The sequence below is a fragment of the Electrophorus electricus genome, chromosome 22, assembly GCF_041902795.1.
Source record: "Electrophorus electricus isolate QZ-2024a chromosome 22, ASM4190279v1, whole genome shotgun sequence".
Classification (NCBI taxonomy): domain Eukaryota; kingdom Metazoa; phylum Chordata; class Actinopteri; order Gymnotiformes; family Gymnotidae; genus Electrophorus; species Electrophorus electricus.
The window spans coordinates 15,895,001-15,912,585 of NC_137518.1; the positions used below are offsets into that span (position 1 = coordinate 15,895,001).

At 46.5% G+C, this 17,585-nt stretch overlaps 1 protein-coding gene across 20 annotated transcripts in view; it reads left to right on the plus strand.

Moving 5' to 3' along the window:
* The window catches only part of plekha6 (pleckstrin homology domain containing, family A member 6), an 80,419-nt gene that overhangs the window by 54,162 nt on the left and 8,672 nt on the right, over positions 1-17,585 (plus strand). For 10 of the 20 annotated variants that reach the window (XM_035520286.2, XM_027028544.3, XM_081705157.1 and 7 more), the window contains 12 exons: positions 6,480-6,670; positions 7,052-7,480; positions 8,573-9,101; positions 9,280-9,363; positions 10,035-10,088; positions 10,584-10,664; positions 11,339-11,407; positions 13,517-13,597; positions 13,686-13,835; positions 14,387-14,482; positions 15,594-15,705; positions 16,303-16,439. In XM_035520286.2, the coding sequence (XP_035376179.1) occupies positions 6,480-6,670; positions 7,052-7,480; positions 8,573-9,101; positions 9,280-9,363; positions 10,035-10,088; positions 10,584-10,664; positions 11,339-11,407; positions 13,517-13,597; positions 13,686-13,835; positions 14,387-14,482; positions 15,594-15,705; positions 16,303-16,439 (2,013 nt within the window). Of the gene's footprint in view, positions 2,084-2,105; positions 6,090-6,479; positions 6,671-7,051; positions 7,481-8,572; positions 9,102-9,279; positions 9,364-10,034; positions 10,089-10,583; positions 10,665-11,338; positions 11,408-13,516; positions 13,598-13,685; positions 13,836-14,386; positions 14,483-15,593; positions 15,706-16,302; positions 16,440-17,585 lie in introns of those variants that run through there. The other 10 variants (XM_027028542.3, XM_081705159.1, XM_027028550.3 and 7 more) reach the window with 8 other exon arrangements.

Genomic DNA, 17,585 nt, shown 5'->3' on the forward strand with positions numbered 1-17,585 from the left:
TGTGAGTGTGTGTGTATGTGTGTGTGTGTGAGTGTGTGTGTGTGTGTGTGTGAGTGTGAGTGGGTTGGGTTGGGTTTAAAGGTGTGTTCATTCAGTTAGGCATAATTTGAGATAATTTACTATGTGAGTGTGTGTGTGTGTGTGAGTGTGTGCGTGAGTGTGAGTGATTGTGAGTGTGTGTGTGAGTGTGAGTGTGTGTGTGTGTGTGTGTGTGTGTGAGTGTGTGTGTGTGTGTGTGTGTGTGTGTGAGTGTGAGTGGGTTGGGTTGGGTTTAAAGGTGTGTTCATTCAGTTAGGCATAATTTGAGAGCGGTTCTGCATCTCAGGTTGCTTTCACAATCACTCCAGCAGCACCTCCGGCCCTATTCTGCCCTAACAGACTCCACCTACTGATGTTCAGCCCTCTGGTCCTGGCTGTCTACTAGCGGCCAAACGCGGCACCTCCACCGCCACAGAACAGCCCCGGGCTGTCTGGGGTTAGATGGCTGTTTGTGAATAGTCTGTGCATTTCGCTGTTGCCTGTGATGTTTCCATGCCTGGATTGCTTGACTGGTGTGTGCCGTAGTCCCTGTTGAGTTTGTCCCAGTGTGTGTACATTGTGTGCTTTTAGTGCTAGTCAAATAGAAGAGTTACTGGTCTGTGTTCTCTTTAAACAGTTTAGATCCGAATGAAAGAGTTCCCCTTCTCAGACTCCGTGGTGGTCAGTGAGTCTGTAGTGGGTCAGTGCTGACTACACATGTACACGCAGCTCGGACCACTTGCCCAAGTGGTAACTGTGAACTTGGGTCTGTCTTCTTTTTAAAAAATTTTTCATCTTTTATTTCCTCTCTCACTGTCTCCTTCTGTCTGTAACAAGGGTCTAAAGATCACACACTCACACACACTGACACACACATGCAGAGCCCTGGCCTCTGCCTCAGAATAGCACTGCTTGAATATTGATGAAGAGAGGTTGCATAACTGCAGTAAGGCTGCATTAGAAGCTGGGGCTGCCCCCTCCTCCCCAACACACACACACACACACACACACACACACACACACACACACGCACACACACACACACCTCTCACTGCAGTCAAATTGCACAATACAGACAAAACATCACATCGTGTTTAGTTTCTATCACTGCATATTGTGATTGTGATACTGCAGTATGTTCAAAAAAGGCTATTGAAAAACCTGTAACATGACAAGGCTCATAACTGGCCTTTATTACAATATCAGTCGGAACAGACAGCTGTGTGTCATACCCTGTTGTTAATGACCCTTATGTTGTGACCAGGCTTGAAGGATCCCACGGTAGGGACGCTGATGGATCTGTTTAAGGGGTATTGACAGGAGAGGAACCTGATCCCTCACCGCTTTATGGTCGCAGATCCCAAAACACAGGTCAGTTCCCAGAACGTGAGCACGCAGGCTGATAAGATCCCAGTTGCACCTGGCTTGTGTCTGTCATGAGCTTGGACGCGGACTATGGCAGTTGCAATCGGCTGAGGGCAGACTGACTTTCAGGGCAGGAGTCTGGGCAGGAGTCTGGCGTGACACGATTTTTGAAAACTGAAACAAAATTGCGAAGACTAACCAGCGGAGCTAGTCTTTCTTTCAGACACCCGTTTCTTCCCCAGTAATTTTATGTTGCTTGAATATTGGATGACCTGGTCTGAATGTTTACACGGATCAGGGGTGTGCGTTGAATCTGTTTGTTCTGCTGGCGTGGACAAGCTGTTGTCTTCCCAGTTGCTTGGGACTGGTCTCCCAGGGCTACTGTTTGCTGGGCACCTTGGCCTGTGTGTGGGAGTGAAGCATCGCTCTTATCGGCTGTGTTGTGTGTTTACTCAGTATGGAACTGGGACCCTGTGCTCTCTGAGAACACACTGCCAGTGGAAGGCTACGCAGTGTGTGGGTGGGTGAGCGCATGCGTGTGTGTGGTAGACGGAGAGCAACACTGAGCACACACATGCACTCATCTTCCCTCACAGACGCCTAGTCATTATTGGTTGCAGTAATCAGTAATTACCCAGTCTCGCCCCATGCCCTGGATGGCGCTAAGGTTCATGTGGACGTTTGCTTAGTCGACTCGACGGTGAGTACTCATGCAGACTGCGGCTAGCACCCCCTTGCTTTGCAGTAGGAGTGTGAGTTTGAGTGTGTGTGTGTGTGTGTGTGTGTGTGTATGTGTGTATGTGTGTGCATCCCTAGCTGTGTGACTGGTCATGAAATCTGTTGTGCTCTGCGGGGAACGTTAGCTCTATGGGCTCCGTGACGCTTGGCGCATGGCTGAAGCATCACCCGTTCCCCTGCGCCGGCTCCTTCCGTCACCCGGCTCTGGCTCTTATCGCTAACCATCAGAATCAAATGTGGAGGCTACGATCTGCCTGGGTGGGGATGGCGAGAGGAACTTTTAGAGATGGAGGTGGAAGTGAATCCTCAAAGATCCATGCTAGGTGGGTGGAGTCGCTAATCTCTTGACCCTTCTCACTCTCAGGCCGCCGAGCAGCACAGTGTCCGCAAAGATTTTTTTCCAAATGCCGAATATTTTTCTTCTGCTCCTGTCTGCTCTGGTCTGCTCGACTCTGCTCGTGTCTGCACTGGTCAGTGAACGCTCTCATATGTACAACACAACAGGCGTGTGGAGGAGAAGCATCTAGAGGTCTGGCCGTGAAGGCAGCCTTGTATCCATCACAGGTCAAACATACGTAAAACAGGAACTGGCCTGGGAATCGATTAGGAGTCACTCGCTGTACTCCACAGTAACACTACATTACCCATCAGGGAGTGTGGAAGTTGAGATACAGTGTTTTAAAATGCTGCCTCTTTCAATACCCTCTTGATCCAAAGTGGCTGCTGTCCCTGGTATTCGTAGTCCCACGCTGAGCTGAAAGCTCCTTGAAGGACTTTGCCCTTGAAGCGCGATAAATGACTCAGCGGACGTGACTCATCCGTCGACTGTAGTGCGCTGCCATAAATGTCATCGCTGCCTCATCCTCACCCATGTGGCGGTGCTTCCAGATCAGGTACTGAGAAAACCAAACTGGCTCCGGGTTCACCTCCCTATGATGAATAGCTCTCTGATGCAGGCTTTGGTGTTACCGAGGCCACACCCCCAGTGCCAGTCTCAGAGGAGCGACGACAGGTTGCCAGATTCAGGTTACCGCCGGCCCTGTTCGAGGCGCTTGTGTTATTGTGCTGCTAGCCGAGCCGAGCCCCCCTGCTCTGTGGTTTGTTGCCACAGGCCGAATCAGGTGGCAGGTTACATGGAGTCAGTGTAATGTTTGACTGTGTACAGTAGAGGAAAGCAGTGGGTGTGAAACCTAGCCCATAATGATCGTTGCCAATCATGGTTATAAGCCGCCTTCCTCTTGCCAATATAAACCGGACACAGCACGCCTATGCTAAAGTTGTTTTGCTTTCGCCTTGGCTAGGATGCCTATCGGTTTGTTATCCCTCTCAAAAGGCTGTGAGGTCTTGGTCTTCCGATACTCTGAGGGGAGATATTGGACGCACCCTGCCCTCGCACAAGCCTGTGCTGTTTCACACACGCCACCGTTTCGCTTCATAGGCCAGTCGTGACTGTTTGAGTGAGGTTATCATTATGCCCCGATCGTCTAAATATAGAGCACTTTAAGGCAGATAGGGAGATGGCAGCTGTCTGTGTTAATGGCACTTGGACCATTTCGCTCTGGCAAATGGGCGGTGGTAGCAGGAAGAGAACTTGTGTTGGAAACCTTTCTGGTGAAGGACATGGCTGAAATGGTAGAGTGGCAACAGTAAATATATCGGTTCAAAAAAGGGGTTGACAAATGATGTTTCTGGATGTTCTCTTCTAAATGGTTCCTGTGCCTTTGTTAAAGCTCATTGTGTATAAACACACCTTCGCAGGGAGAACTGCAGTCTGTGATTGGTGGATCTAGAACCGCTTGTCACCTCATGCCTGACCTCATAACTCTTGCAGGGTACCTTAGTTATTAGAACATTATTTTCATGTGGCTCCTTTCAAAGTTTCGATATGTGCTCCCTGGCACAAGGTGTCCTACAAAAGCTGTTATGATAACGTTGGTGTTCCTAGTATGTGTGTGATGAAAGTGACTAAGAGACAGGAAAAAGGCACTCTCACATTTCCAGGAGATCAACCACGAGGTGTACCTGCAGGGAGCCATGGAGCAACAATATCTCAGTGAATTCAGGCATGGAATGCCAGCTCAATTTCCCAAGGCCCCGAAATGAATCGGTGGTTAAGGGAGCGTTTGACATTTTCGAAAGGGAGAGGCTATGTGTAGGAAAAAGAAGATCGCTTCTCTGTTAACAGGCATGGGGGTTTGAAACGGTGTGCTGATTTCACGTGCGACCGTTTTTTGTTTTTTTTTCCCCTAGCCTCTGTAAGCAGAGCAGCTGTGTGAAATGCAAGCACTTCAAACAACCTTTGTTTTGACCCTCTACGGTTTTGGGTAGATCATATCAGAAGAAACAGATCAGAAGGTCATATCAGCAGCAAACTAGCCAAGCGCATGCACTGCTCTGGGGAGATACGAACAGGAAATGAGCTGCCATGCAGATCAGGCTGCGCTGGAGGGTGAAATGTGTTCTGCATTGGGAGCTGTGGGTTTTAAATGCCGTTGTTTGTTTGTTTGGGTGTTTGTTTGGTTTTTTAAATTGGAATGTTTCAGTTCCACGGGATGATTTGGAAAGATCTTGAGTTCAGCCAAAGTTCTTACCAGTCTGCAGTGGGAGAGGATTCACTGGAAGCTGTTCTTCTGCTTCATTCAGATAATCATGATTATCTTGATTTATGCTTCACATATTTAAAAAAGGCCTAATGCGTTCAGAAGCCTGTCTTATGCTATAAACATGATAAGGCCACACCCTTGTGTTGTCATTACAGAGGCATTATGTTTATAAGATAGTGGCGGGGCACCCACAGATGACTAACTCTACCTTTTGGGGTGTCTTGCTCACGATAACTGGACTACATTATAACAGTAGCAGTGATTATATAAATCGATGGCTTAGCTGCTTGTCTCCCATTGACCGGTTTACAGCATGCCGCAAAGCTGTGGCTCCATGAAGCAGCCACCCACACAGGGCTGGATGGGTTCCACACAGGGCTGCCAAGATCACAGCAGATTTCTGAGGACGCATTGTTTCTGACAGGTTCACCGGGGCTCTTGGGGTGGAATGGGGAGCTTACGTGGTCCTGGTCAGGAGACAGGACTGGAAGAGAAGAAGTCTGGGGGAGAGTTTTAGAACAGGGGAATATGACCGGTGAACTGATGTCTGCGTTTGGCAAAGCACCTTGTTGACATGGTTATACGGTGCCCAATGTAAGAAGGACTTTTGTCATGTTATCAGGTAGCGTGTAAAAAGAAGCCCCTCATATCTGTGAATTTATGCCTACAGTCATGCTAGAGTCATGCTAAAGCCTGGAGTATGATGTTGTCACAGGTTAGTACATGGGTGTTTAGATAGATCTTAGATAATAATGATTTTTGTTCTCCTCGATAAAACAATGACTGTATACACAATATTTTCTCAGTGTTGTCTGTTTTGCCCCCAAGTGGCGTAGTCTTTGAGCTGCGACATACTGAGATTTGTGTGTGTGTGTGTGTGTGTGTGTGTGTGTGTGCACGCCTATCTGTGAATGAAACAAAGTCTTTGATTAAGTCATTAATACACATATACTACATAATGTATGTGGAATTAACACACATACATTCTATAGTGCACAATGCCATAAATGATAAATCAGTAAAAACAGGTGGCTATTCTAGATGAACCTGATTATATCGTACATAATGCTGAGTCTGATTTGTTTAATAACAATGCCAAAAATCGACTAATCGCCTCCTCTTTCAGGAAATTAAGTCCAGTAGCATAATAGTAGCAGCTGAATGAAGAGAGCTGACAACGCTCCCAGTGTGTCTTAGAACCTTCCACACCACACCTAACCCTGTAGCGGACTAGCTGACCATCATACCTGAACCACTTATCTTCACCTTGTCTCTTCCTGCCTTTCCTCACCACCCATGCCTCTGAGGACCCCTGAGGGAGCTGGTCTCCACAGTGCCTGTGTAGAAATGAACTCTCTCTCGTAGGTATTTTAGCCTGCTCTCATCTTCCACCCCTGTATGTTTTCTGCATGTTGACATGTTTCATGTCAAGACCTCACATATTTGCATTGTAGATACCGGATAGTTGAGGAATTCTTGATTCAGTGCATGCCAAAAATTTCTTCCTATTTAGTGTGTTTGGTGAGCGGGAAGAATGTTTACTAACTAGTTTTTGTGCATAGTTTTACCAGTTTCATACAGGATTTGTACTTGATTAGTACTTGTTTTGGATATCCATGATTTTCTCTGTTACAACTATCTTTTGGCATGAGCGTAAATCTGGCATGTCTGTGTGTTGTGTCTGTGTGTTGTGCTTTTTGTGTTCGTTGGTGGAGCTATTTCAGAAACTAATGATTCCCTTTGTCTTTCTTGCAGGTGTGGTTTGAAAAAGAGGAAGAGGAGGAGGAGGAAGGAGGACACCCTAAGGGCAGCATTGCATTCTGTTTGCAGGTGGAGCACGCTGGGACTCGCACGTATTACTTCAGCACAGAGAGCGTAGAGGAGCAGGAGGACTGGATCAAAGCCATGAACGAGGCTGCCAGGTTCCACGTCTCACCTCCGACTGGGTAGACACACACGCCCTCACACACACGAACACACACACACACACACACACACACACACACACATGCATACATAAACACACACATACACACATGAACACAATCACACTTACATACACACATACACACACACCCACATACACACACACCCACATACACACACAATAACAAACACACATGCCCATACACACAGAGGTACACACACACACACACACACACACAAATAGAGCTGTATGCCACGATTCTATGTAAACTCTATATACTAATGTAAGCAACATTTCTTTCTGTTTTAAATGCTTAGCTCGGTTATAGAGGTGGTAAGGTGCTTGTCTGTCATGGTGATGTCATCTTCACCTGCTCTTCCTGTCCTCATTGGTTATACAGGAAGAACTTGGACGACCAGACCCACGTCGCAGAACCCGATGGCCACTTCCGGCCCGACGCCGCTGCTCTGAGACATGAACAGCAGGAGCCCACCAAACACGGGGTCAACGGGGCGCGGACGTCCACCCCCACCACCCCCCTGCCCCCGGACTCAGACAGCCGGACGCGGGAGAGACTAGGGCTGCCTCCCCAGCACCCCAACGGATGGGGCAGCTACGGTGTGCCCAACGGGCCGAGCTACACCTCCCAGGAGACCGTACGGGAGGTGCGGGAGGTGCAGCCTGAGTCCCAGGAGAACACGGTGCTACGGAGGGGATTCGTTCCCCGCACGGCCCCCGAGAGGCTGGCTCAGAGGAAGAGCTCCATGACCCAGCTCCAGCAGTGGGTGAACCAGAGGAGGGGCGTGGCCACCCAGGAAGACCTGCGCAGGTGAGCGGACAGTGGCGACGATGGGTAGAGGTTCAGGAAGGTCTGAGCACCATTAGAGCTGTTGTGGGCACAACGTTTGGCACTTCGAATATAATTGGTGGAACATGACAACAGCAGTGCAATTATGTCCTAATTATAACATGGGCACAGCTCTGTAGTGCGATAATATTTTTGTTCATTTTAATTGCAGTAGGCCTTGCAGTGTTATTAGTTATATATTGGTGAACCCTCCCTGGGCCATGGTTAAACATTTCAGGGTAAAATCTATTTGCTGGATCATTTGGAGGTGACGATTCATCAAAACTTTCACAAAAACATCATCAGGAACATTTGGGTTTGGTTACAATGATCACAGCAATAAGTTGCACTGTGATTTGTTGGATGGCTTATTACATAACATTTATTTATAAAAGTTTGAGAAGGCAGGAAACATCAGCATGAAAACAAAGTATTGAAACAGTGAAATATGAAATGCATTAAACATTACAACAGTCTATCATCATAAACAGAAACAGTGACTTAAGTAAATAAACCTTAAAATATGTAAATTAAAAAAGTAAAAAAGTAATTTGAGTATGAGGAATATATATATATATATATATATATATATATATATATATATATATATATATATATATATATATATATATATGTGGCTACAGCCAGGAAGCCATTCTATCCATGAGTGTGTTAGTGGGGTGTTACGCCTTTCACTCAGTAGTGGAAGAGAGGATGATGGGATGCCGATAATCCTGCAGCACTGTTTTTGAACCCCCTCCAACTCCTCCGGCAGTTTTTTTTTTTGTCAGCTGTGGGCTGGCATCCTCAACGATTTGCCGAATGAAGGTCAGGCATATCTGTTTTAAAACTTCACATGGAAGACCGGCTCTTTTGGAGGTGCTGAGTTAATGGTGTTGAATATTGCAGTTTGCTTGCACATCGCAGCCATTTTTTTAACAATTGATAATGTGATAATGATGAACGAATATATTGCGCAGCCCTTGTTCCACGGAAGGAAGGTCGGAAGGTTGCGCAGAGTCGCAATAGTGATCAGCACGCGCGTTTGTTCTGCTTCTTTGATTCCCCCTACAGTCCATCGCGGTACTACACGGTGAACCGAGGCGTTTCGGCGGACTACTACGGCGGGTTCGCCGGGCCTCTGTATGTGGAGGACTATCCCCTCTACCCTCCTGGCGTCCGCCCCGACAGCATCTGCTCGATGTCGGCCGCGTACGACCGGATGCCCCCGCGCTGGACAGCGGAGGAGAAGCGGCGCTCGCTGCGCGACGGCGCCCTCTACGGGCCTTCCCGAGAGCCACCCCGCGAGCCCCAGTGGGTGATGGGCCCTGCGGCGGGGCCGCACCCTGCGTACTACACCCAGCTGGACTCCGCCCAGGGCTCCATGAGGAGGCTGTCGCTACAGCCGCGCTCACGCTCCGTGCCCCGCTCGCCCTCATCCTCGTCTGCAGGCCCTTACTCGCCAGGACCCCATAACTTCATCTCGCCTGCACGTTCGCCCAGTACCCGGTTCGACAGGATTCCCGTCGGGCGGCTCCGGGAGGAGGGGCTCCACGCTGATCCCTCAGCCTATGGCATTCGGAGGTCTCTTAGTTCCCCCAAGGTAAGACTGATCACTCAGGGATTCCCCTCCCTACTGGTCCAAGTCATCTTCACTTCAATCATCAGTAGTCAGTCTTCTAGATTCAGCAGCTAGCTATAGACTTTCTTTTTAGGAGTGGCATATGTAGTAATTCCATGGCGATAACTGGTCTTGTTTGCCTGACTTTTTTATCTTTTAGTACGATTTTGCTGGTGACCGCCGATCTCTCAGCCAAAACATGTACTACAATTACCCAGCCTCTCCCTCTCTACATGGTAAAATGGTATGTTCCAGTAATGCAGAGTGCCCTAACATTCACACTCAGTTTGGTTTGATTAGGACGCATGTTTGGCACAAGCACATTTGCAGGCATATGGCTTATTGCAAGTGCACGCATGTCAGTTGAGGTGGCTTTGCTGATGAAGCATGTCTAATTAGCAAGTGATATTGCATGTGTGTGTGTGTGTGTGTGTGTGTGTGTGTGTGTGTCTGTGGTTTTGTGTGTGTCATGTTAACTGTCTGTGGTATTGCTGCTTTGTTTGTCCTCTCTGTCCTCTCTTGTCCTCTGTCTTTTCTCTGCCATTGCCTGTCTCTCCCTGTTTCTGTTTGCTACCTTTGTCTCCTTCCATGTATCGGATTATGATCATGACATTGTGTGATTGTCTCTCCTGCTGTCCCTGACAGTAACTTTTGCTACCCATTTCACTCTTTCTGTCTCTGACTTATTCTGTCTCTAACTTTGTGTCCACCTGTGTCTCTGCCTCAAATTATGTTTATTTCTTGTTCTCTATATATGACTTTATCTATGTCTCAGTGTGCCTAACTCTGTATTTGTGTGTGTGTGTGTGTGTGTGTGTGTGTCTGGGGTGGGTTGTGCTGCGATGGCATTGCTCTGTGCTGCTTCTGGCTGCGACTGATTTGCGTCTCGGCTGCTGGTGTTGCTGTATATACCAGGAGGACATTTTAGACCTACAGCTCCAGAGGAACCTAGAGTACCTTGACCAGCAGGTAGGTGGCGCTTATCCCAGCACCGCAAATGCACAGTCTCACCCAGCGCTGCGGCACTGATCGCTGCTAACCTTCTGACTCACATGCAACGAACTGTAGATGCACCAGTATGACCAGTATGATTAAACTGGACTTTTAGGGTATGTTCACTGTGATCATGCACCGTGTTTCACTCCGTGTTTCACTCGCACTCAAGACATGTGTCGCAAAGTGTCATCGTCTTCTCTCAAACAGTAGCCCACCCCAGCCTTGTGTGGCTGGCTATTCAAAAAAAAATGTAAAAGTTTACCGAGTGAAAAAGTCTTGAAGAAAGAGGCATTCGTATAAGTGTGCAGAAAATTACTCTAAAGTTCCTCAAAATCTCTTTCTAGGATCATTTGTTGGATTTCATATTCTTTCGACTGTGAACCCATTGTAAAAACTGGCCCCAGATCAGACTAGTCATTGTAAGATATTCAAATAGTACTCGACAAATGACAGTCTGTTTGCTCCCAGGTAATGGAGGGAGATCACCTAATCGGCATGGTAACCAGAATGGTTGGGCGCTCCTCCCCCATGACAAAGCTATTACCGCAAGTAAGAGAGACTGGACAAGCTTAGAGAGGCAGGCTTCAGGTCACCCCCAGTGCCTTGGGCCCTGGGCGACATGTGTGCTCTCCCAGGGCTCCGTTTCGGCATCTCGTTAGGCCTGGCAGGCACAAATGTGCTGCCCTGTGCTGCTTTCGGTCGACCAGTAGGCAGTAGTGGAGCCTGCCTCTCTTCTCTTTGGTATAGTGGCATGTGGATGTTAGATAGTTTGGTGAGAAACACTTCTGTAGCGCCGTCTTAAGGTTGTGATTTGTTTCTCCCCGTTGCTCTCCCCAAGGCAGTCCTCAGAACCTCTTTTGTTTTCATACTGCTGAGATCCAGTTTTGCTTCCCGTATTTTGTGTATCGAGTTCTCCACTCGTACGTCCTGTGTTCCATTCTCCATATTGTGTGCATTGTGTATTCCATGGTCCCGTGCGTTTCATCTGCTTTATGTTTGTCACGTGTGATGTCCATTTCCTCTTCTACCCACTAGCACCAAGACCACAGACACACGTGTATTTTGTTTTGGCAATGGGGCTTATCATTTGCAGAGCATATGATAATGGCTTGTGGTGCTGCATGAAAATATCAATTGCATTATTTTCTGTATGTGTGATATATATATATTTATTTATTTATATATATTAATCCCACTTGGGTCTTCCTCTTTGCTTGTCATAGGTGCCTCCATACCATGATGTCTACAGGGACTTGCATCCCACACTGAAACTCAATGAGATTGAGACCAGTGTAAGTTCTGCTTCAAACCTACTCACAGTCATGAAGGCCGTGAACAAACACTGTCTGTGACCTTCAGATCATGGAAATGATAGAGGCTGTGTGTATTCTTCCCTTTTGGCATTATTTTATAAACACATAGGTTATTTTTGCTGGACCACTTAGTGCATTGACGTAGTGACCCTTATGACTCTGGTTCAGTCTGATGCCATCCTTACAAAAACAAACAAACAAGCACCCTCTGATTGATGTTGAGCTAGCGAACGGTATTATGTTGTATTATGTAACTCCTCCTATGTAACCTCTTGGTGTAATGCTAGCAAGCCCACGAATTAGGCTTTAAAAACCTATTTTATACATTCCCTCGTTCGATGGCAAGCTATTTGTCATATATTTAACGGTGGTAATACAGGTGGATACATTTTTGGGTCATATCACCATATAAAGCAATGATGGAAAATGCTAACTGTGTCACTTGGGGACTGTCAGGGCAATGTGTTTAGCAGTGAGCTGTCCACCGACAGGCCTACCGAATCTCCCCCCACACTTCATGTCATCCTTCAGAAAGCACCTTGTCCAGAATGTTCCCCCATGTGAAAGGAACTACCCTGGGGATTTTACAGACTTCATGTGACATGCTGTCAGCTAGTTAGCTAACTGCTGCTATCTGAATTCAATGTTGCCTCCAACCATACACAGATTAATTTCTGATCTTACTATAAGCATCGTTCATGCTTACAAAAGTTATATATCATAATGTGAGCTTTCCATTTTATAATCGACAAGAACATATCAACACTTTCAGAGTTATAACTTCTTAGTGGTGACTTAAAAATACTTTTTTTGAATTTAAAAATTGAGTTTTATTTTTAGTCAGTAAATATTCTAGCTGTGTAACATTGTTGTAAGATAATTAAGGCAATTAAGCACATGGGTTACTTCAGCCTGTGGAACTGTATCCATGACATCAGGCTGGACCAGCTTTCGGGGGGACCATCATGTTCACTTCACAAGCCTGAACCAAAAAAAAAAAAAAAAACCAACAAAAAAAAAAGCAGACCTAGAAAAGATTGTTTTTTACTCACTGACAGACTGACCAAGTCCCATTGTTGAAATGCACGTCTAACAATTCAGTGTAGCTAATGTTAGCTAGCAAGAATACATATATCTCTGCTGCATATGTTCACACACTAGCTGAGAGCTGAGGCAGGTTAGCTCACATTGTGTTGCTCTGTGTGGGTGTGGACCCTCGCCTGAAAAATGATTTCAGTACTCTTTAAGTATTTGAAGGTGCGTGAGGATTCATTAGGGCATGATTGTAGCTACATACTGGCCATATTTATCCAAACCATTAGACCATTTACTTCCATTGCAGTCTATTAGTGACATTTCAATCTAGCTAACATCAAACAGCATTCCTGTTCTTGTAGAAACACCTACAAGATTCATCATTTCAAATGAATGAAGACCAAACTGGGGCTACAAGTTTTATTAGGGTTATGAACACATAGAAAAACTGTGGAATGCTTTAAAACAGATTGCCTTACCAATATTCCAAACAGTATACCAAATATACCAATATTACAAACAAGCACACGGCGACCTTAATAACTGCAACTTTGTCATTCCGCCTTTTTTATTTTTACTTTTATTGACCTATTTTTTTTTTCTGTGCCACGATTTCAAATAATAGAGGGGACATGTAAAAAAAGATTTAAAAATACACCATATATTTTTGTGTTTTTCTAAATTAAATCTGTGGTCTACATTTTCAAGCGCTAAGGAAAAGTCTTGTTTGCTTTATTAGGCAGGGTAACATGCAGTATTCCATAAAGCATGTTTAAACCACAGCTCTTCTGGGGCATTGCCCCAGAATGTAAACTGAACCTCAAGGACTTTTATTATTAAGGATACATCCATTGGACTCTTAATGAATGGCTGCCTTCCTGTCATTGAAATGCTGTTGACACTAGTGTGGGAAATGCCGTGCAGTTGATGGCGGTCCAGCAAAACAAGACTTAACTAGTGCTGTTTATTAATATTTTCCTGGTTTATACAAATTTGGGATTTTTTTTTTTTTTTGTCCCTAAATGGTACACAACTTTTTTTCTCTTCGCACAGAAACTGCTGAATCGTTTGTGTGAGCAGAGCAGGCCTCTGAAGGAGCAGGAGGCTGTCGTCCATCGACTGCGCATGGACAAGGTAGGCCAAGTTCTCCTCCTCGCCTGCACACAGGATCCACGTGAACCCTTCGCGTAACCCGCCTTGCTACGTTCCTGTTGGTCCGCAGGATAACCTGGAGTCTGCGCTGGTGGCCACTCACCAGGAGATGGAGTTGTGCCATGCCCAGCCACTGGCCATGGACAAGCTGCAGCTGAAGAAGGAGAGCCTCCAGAACCAACTCATCAGCATCCGGGGGGAGCTCTCTCAGGCGTCCAGTGTAAGCCACTGCCCTGCGGTGCGGCCGTTTCTTCTGGAGAGCCACAGATCATTTTGGCTGTAGTGCTAAACAGTCCAGGAAATCATCACGCCTTTTGTGTCAGATCGGGCATGTTAATCAGAGGAAAGTGCATCGTCACTGTTGTGGTCTCTGAGAGCCCAGTTCTGAGAGAGCACGAGGTTAAAAAGCTAAAAAATTAGTGAGGATATACTTTGTGGCTGCGGCAACGGAGCCGTTTATGGTAGAAATGGGCTCCTAGCGAAGAAGTGTTTGCTGTTCATGGTATGTACACCAGTGTTTCTACAAGGTGTTACTGCCTGTACGCGACAGTGAAGCGTTTCCTGTTGAGGGCAAGAAGCCCTCTATGCGTAGTAGTGACACTGTGACATTGGCTGCAGGGAAGACACAGCTAGGTGTGAGGAGGGAAGGAAGTTGCGCCGGTTAACAAATGCTTGGAAATGAATGTTCAGGCGTCACGTGCGTTGCGGTCAGGGTGGAGAGCTTTCCGCAGTCAGGCCGTGCGTACTCAGTCTTAGCCCTGCCTTTCTCAGGCACTGACCACCTCCAGAATGGAGTCTGAAGCCCTGGAGGATGAAGTAAACGCTATTCACGGCGACCTGTGGGAGCAGCTGAATGCTGGAGGACAGGTGCGTGCGCTGACGTCTTCCTCCTCATCCACATCCTCAGCAGTTCACGTCGTTCTTCAGGATTCTCATTAAAGCCTAGTCATTTATTCAGGAGCACTTGCTCATATCATCTCTGCTAAATGGACTGCACATTAGTGAACTGCTTTTTGGAGTGATCTGACAGTTTAATTTCAATGACGGATGGCTTCCTGTAGCAGCTGTGGTATAACTGGCTTTTGGTGTAACGAGAACAATGGTTGCTGCAACAAAAGAGACGCCAGAAATGTTAAAAACATATCACACAGAGATGACACACTTAATTTACATGACACATTTGTTGGATCATTGAAAAAAGGCAGCTTTAGTTCTACATCCAATCAATTATTGATTAACATGTAAATCTGTGATTACTAATTCATGAGCACAAAAATTAATTTCCCAGTGACTCTTGACAGCACTTATGAATAATGCATATTTGCTGAATATATTGATGACATGGCTTAAATAAAAGGATTTTATATCCTGAGTAGCTAGTTAGTTATCAGTGTTAAAATGGTGTCACATCTGAGTAACGGTGTAGGCATTTGACGACTCATGTACAGTAAAATGTATACAGTAAAACAAGAAAGGCCATACAGTTTTTGAACAAGTGCTACTCAGCTCTCCCCCTCTCCCCTCCTCTTCTCTCCTCCCCTCTCCTCCCCTCTCCTCCCCCTCTCCTCTTCTCTCCTCTCCTCTCCCCCACTCCTCCCCTCTCTCCTCTCCTCTCCTCTCCTCCCCTCTCTCCTCTCCTCTTCTCTCCTCTCTTCTCCCCCCCTCCTCTCCTCCCCTCTCTCCTCCCCTCTCTCCTCTCCTCTTCTCTCCTCTCTTCTCCCTCCCTCCTCTCCTCCCCTCTCTCCTCCCCTCTCTCCTCTCCTCCTTTCACCCCTCCTCTCCTCCTCTCTCCTCTCCTCTCCTCTTCTCTCCTCTCTTCTCCCCCCCTCCTCTCCTCCCCTCTCTCCTCCCCTCTCTCCTCTCCTCCTTTCACCCCTCCTCTCCTCCCCTCCCCTCCCCTCTCCTCTCCTCTCTTCTCCCTCTCTCCTCTCCTCTCCTCCTCTCTCCTCTCCTCTCCTCTCCTATGCTCTATCCCCAGAACGAGATGGTCCACCGACACTTGCAGAAAGAGTTCTGGAGAGTTCAAGATGTGCTCGAGGGGCTGCACAAGACCAATCCGTCCCGGGGCACAGACACGGCTAAACACAGAGGTGAGATGGCTCCCATTCCTCTGTACCAGCCCCGTGTATGCCCATAGAACAGGACAGTCCTACCTGTGTCATACCGAATACCGCGTTACCACATCCAACAAAGCACATGAAAGGGCAGCACTGAAGAAACTACAAAACATGTAACAGAAATATGATGGTGTATCTGACTGTGTATTATTATTATTTTTTATTATGACTGTACATTTCTGAAGATAAGCCTCACACTGCTAAGTCCTGTGCCATAACATCAGGATAATTAAAGGCATGGTTTATAACCACGTGCCCAAACAACTAGTTCAATTATTTGAAGGGTAACCGTCTCACCAGGGTTTTAGGGTCCTTTGTTGTTGGGAGAAAGTAAAAACTTTAATATGAAATCCAAACGTAGCCATCTAGTAGTGGTTGCTTGGGTTGGCAGACCCGTGCGCTCCATGTGTTTGTGCTATATTACACTTTTTTTTTTTAAATTCAAGTGAATTATCAAGCATTTAACAGTATGTAAGCAGATTAGCTAAAGGTAAGTCATTTACCCAAAGATATTTGGGAAGCTTTTGTTTTTCTCCTCTCTGTGTTCAACTCTGGTTTTGTGTGGCCCAGCGAGCGCAGCGTCGGGCTCCTTCAGCACGAACAGTCCGGCGAGTCCTCTGAGCTCAGTGAGTCTGACCAGTCCCCTCGGCCAATTCTCTCCGGTACCTGGGGCGCAGACGTCGCCCACCAAACAACTGGCCACAGAGGTACATTACAGTGTGTCCCTGTGCAATACACTTCAACACAAAACACTGCTGTGCACATTATGAATGCAAAGTATCATGCTTGCAAAGAACCATATGGTAGTGCAGGTTTTAGGTAACAGAGTGCTATACAATTCTAAACATACAACGGGACTCTAGTCTGTATAACAGCACAGCTTACTACGGGTTCTCACTTTTTCTTCTTTTTGATGCTATACAATTCCAGCTGCCAGACATGATACAACGCCTCGATGTGTTAATTAAAAAATGTCTTTGAAACATGGACCCCAGTGCATGAAAATATTTGAATGTTTCAGGTTATATAGTCGTATTCATATACAAGTCGCATACAGGTACGTTGTACCAGCTGGGCCCCAAATGGAAGATAATTGATGATGCTTAAAACAAACCCCTGCTATAAAGACTCGAACAGCGTTTTTAAAAATCCCGTTCACCTTTGCAAGCACTTTTTGAAGAAGCTGATGAGCGGATGAAGGTCCATCTGTGAATGTTTAAAGTGAATGGCTGTTTAAAGTGCTTGGAAGCGGTCGCCTGTCTGCTCTATCGATATGCCCCGTCTTCTCGTTGGCCATGACCCTGGTTTTGTTGTAGCTCTAGACTCTCCCTCTCATGCTTGTCATCTTTGGGCTAGGTGTTTATAGGCAAACCTACCCTTGCATTGTTTTGATTTTTGTCTTTTCTGACTTAAAAGCAGCCCCCATTTGAAAGAATCTCAAGCAAACGGATTTGCACATTTCATTTTCTGACCAAGAATAGGTGTTCGTATGAACAAAGTTTCCATGATCCAGTCGTTGAGGGGAACATGACTGTCGAGTGAGCAACACTGGTGTTGGGCCCTCCTACCCTCACCAAAGTGCCACTGGCTGGCTGTAATTTGGTGGAAGTGCGAGGATCTTTACAGAAGTGTGGTATTGGTGGTTTTCTCTGTGTGCTAGCTAGTGCCCACCAAGCTAGGCACGTTTAAGGGCCCATGATTAGAGAAACAATCCCATTATCCTTTCTGCTGTTCGCCTGGTTCAGTCATGCCTCTTAATGCACAGCTCTCTCCTCCTCTCCTCCTGTCTTCATCTCCTCCACCCCTCCTCTCCTCCTTTCTTTCCCTGTCTGTCCTGAGCTGTTCTTCTGCTG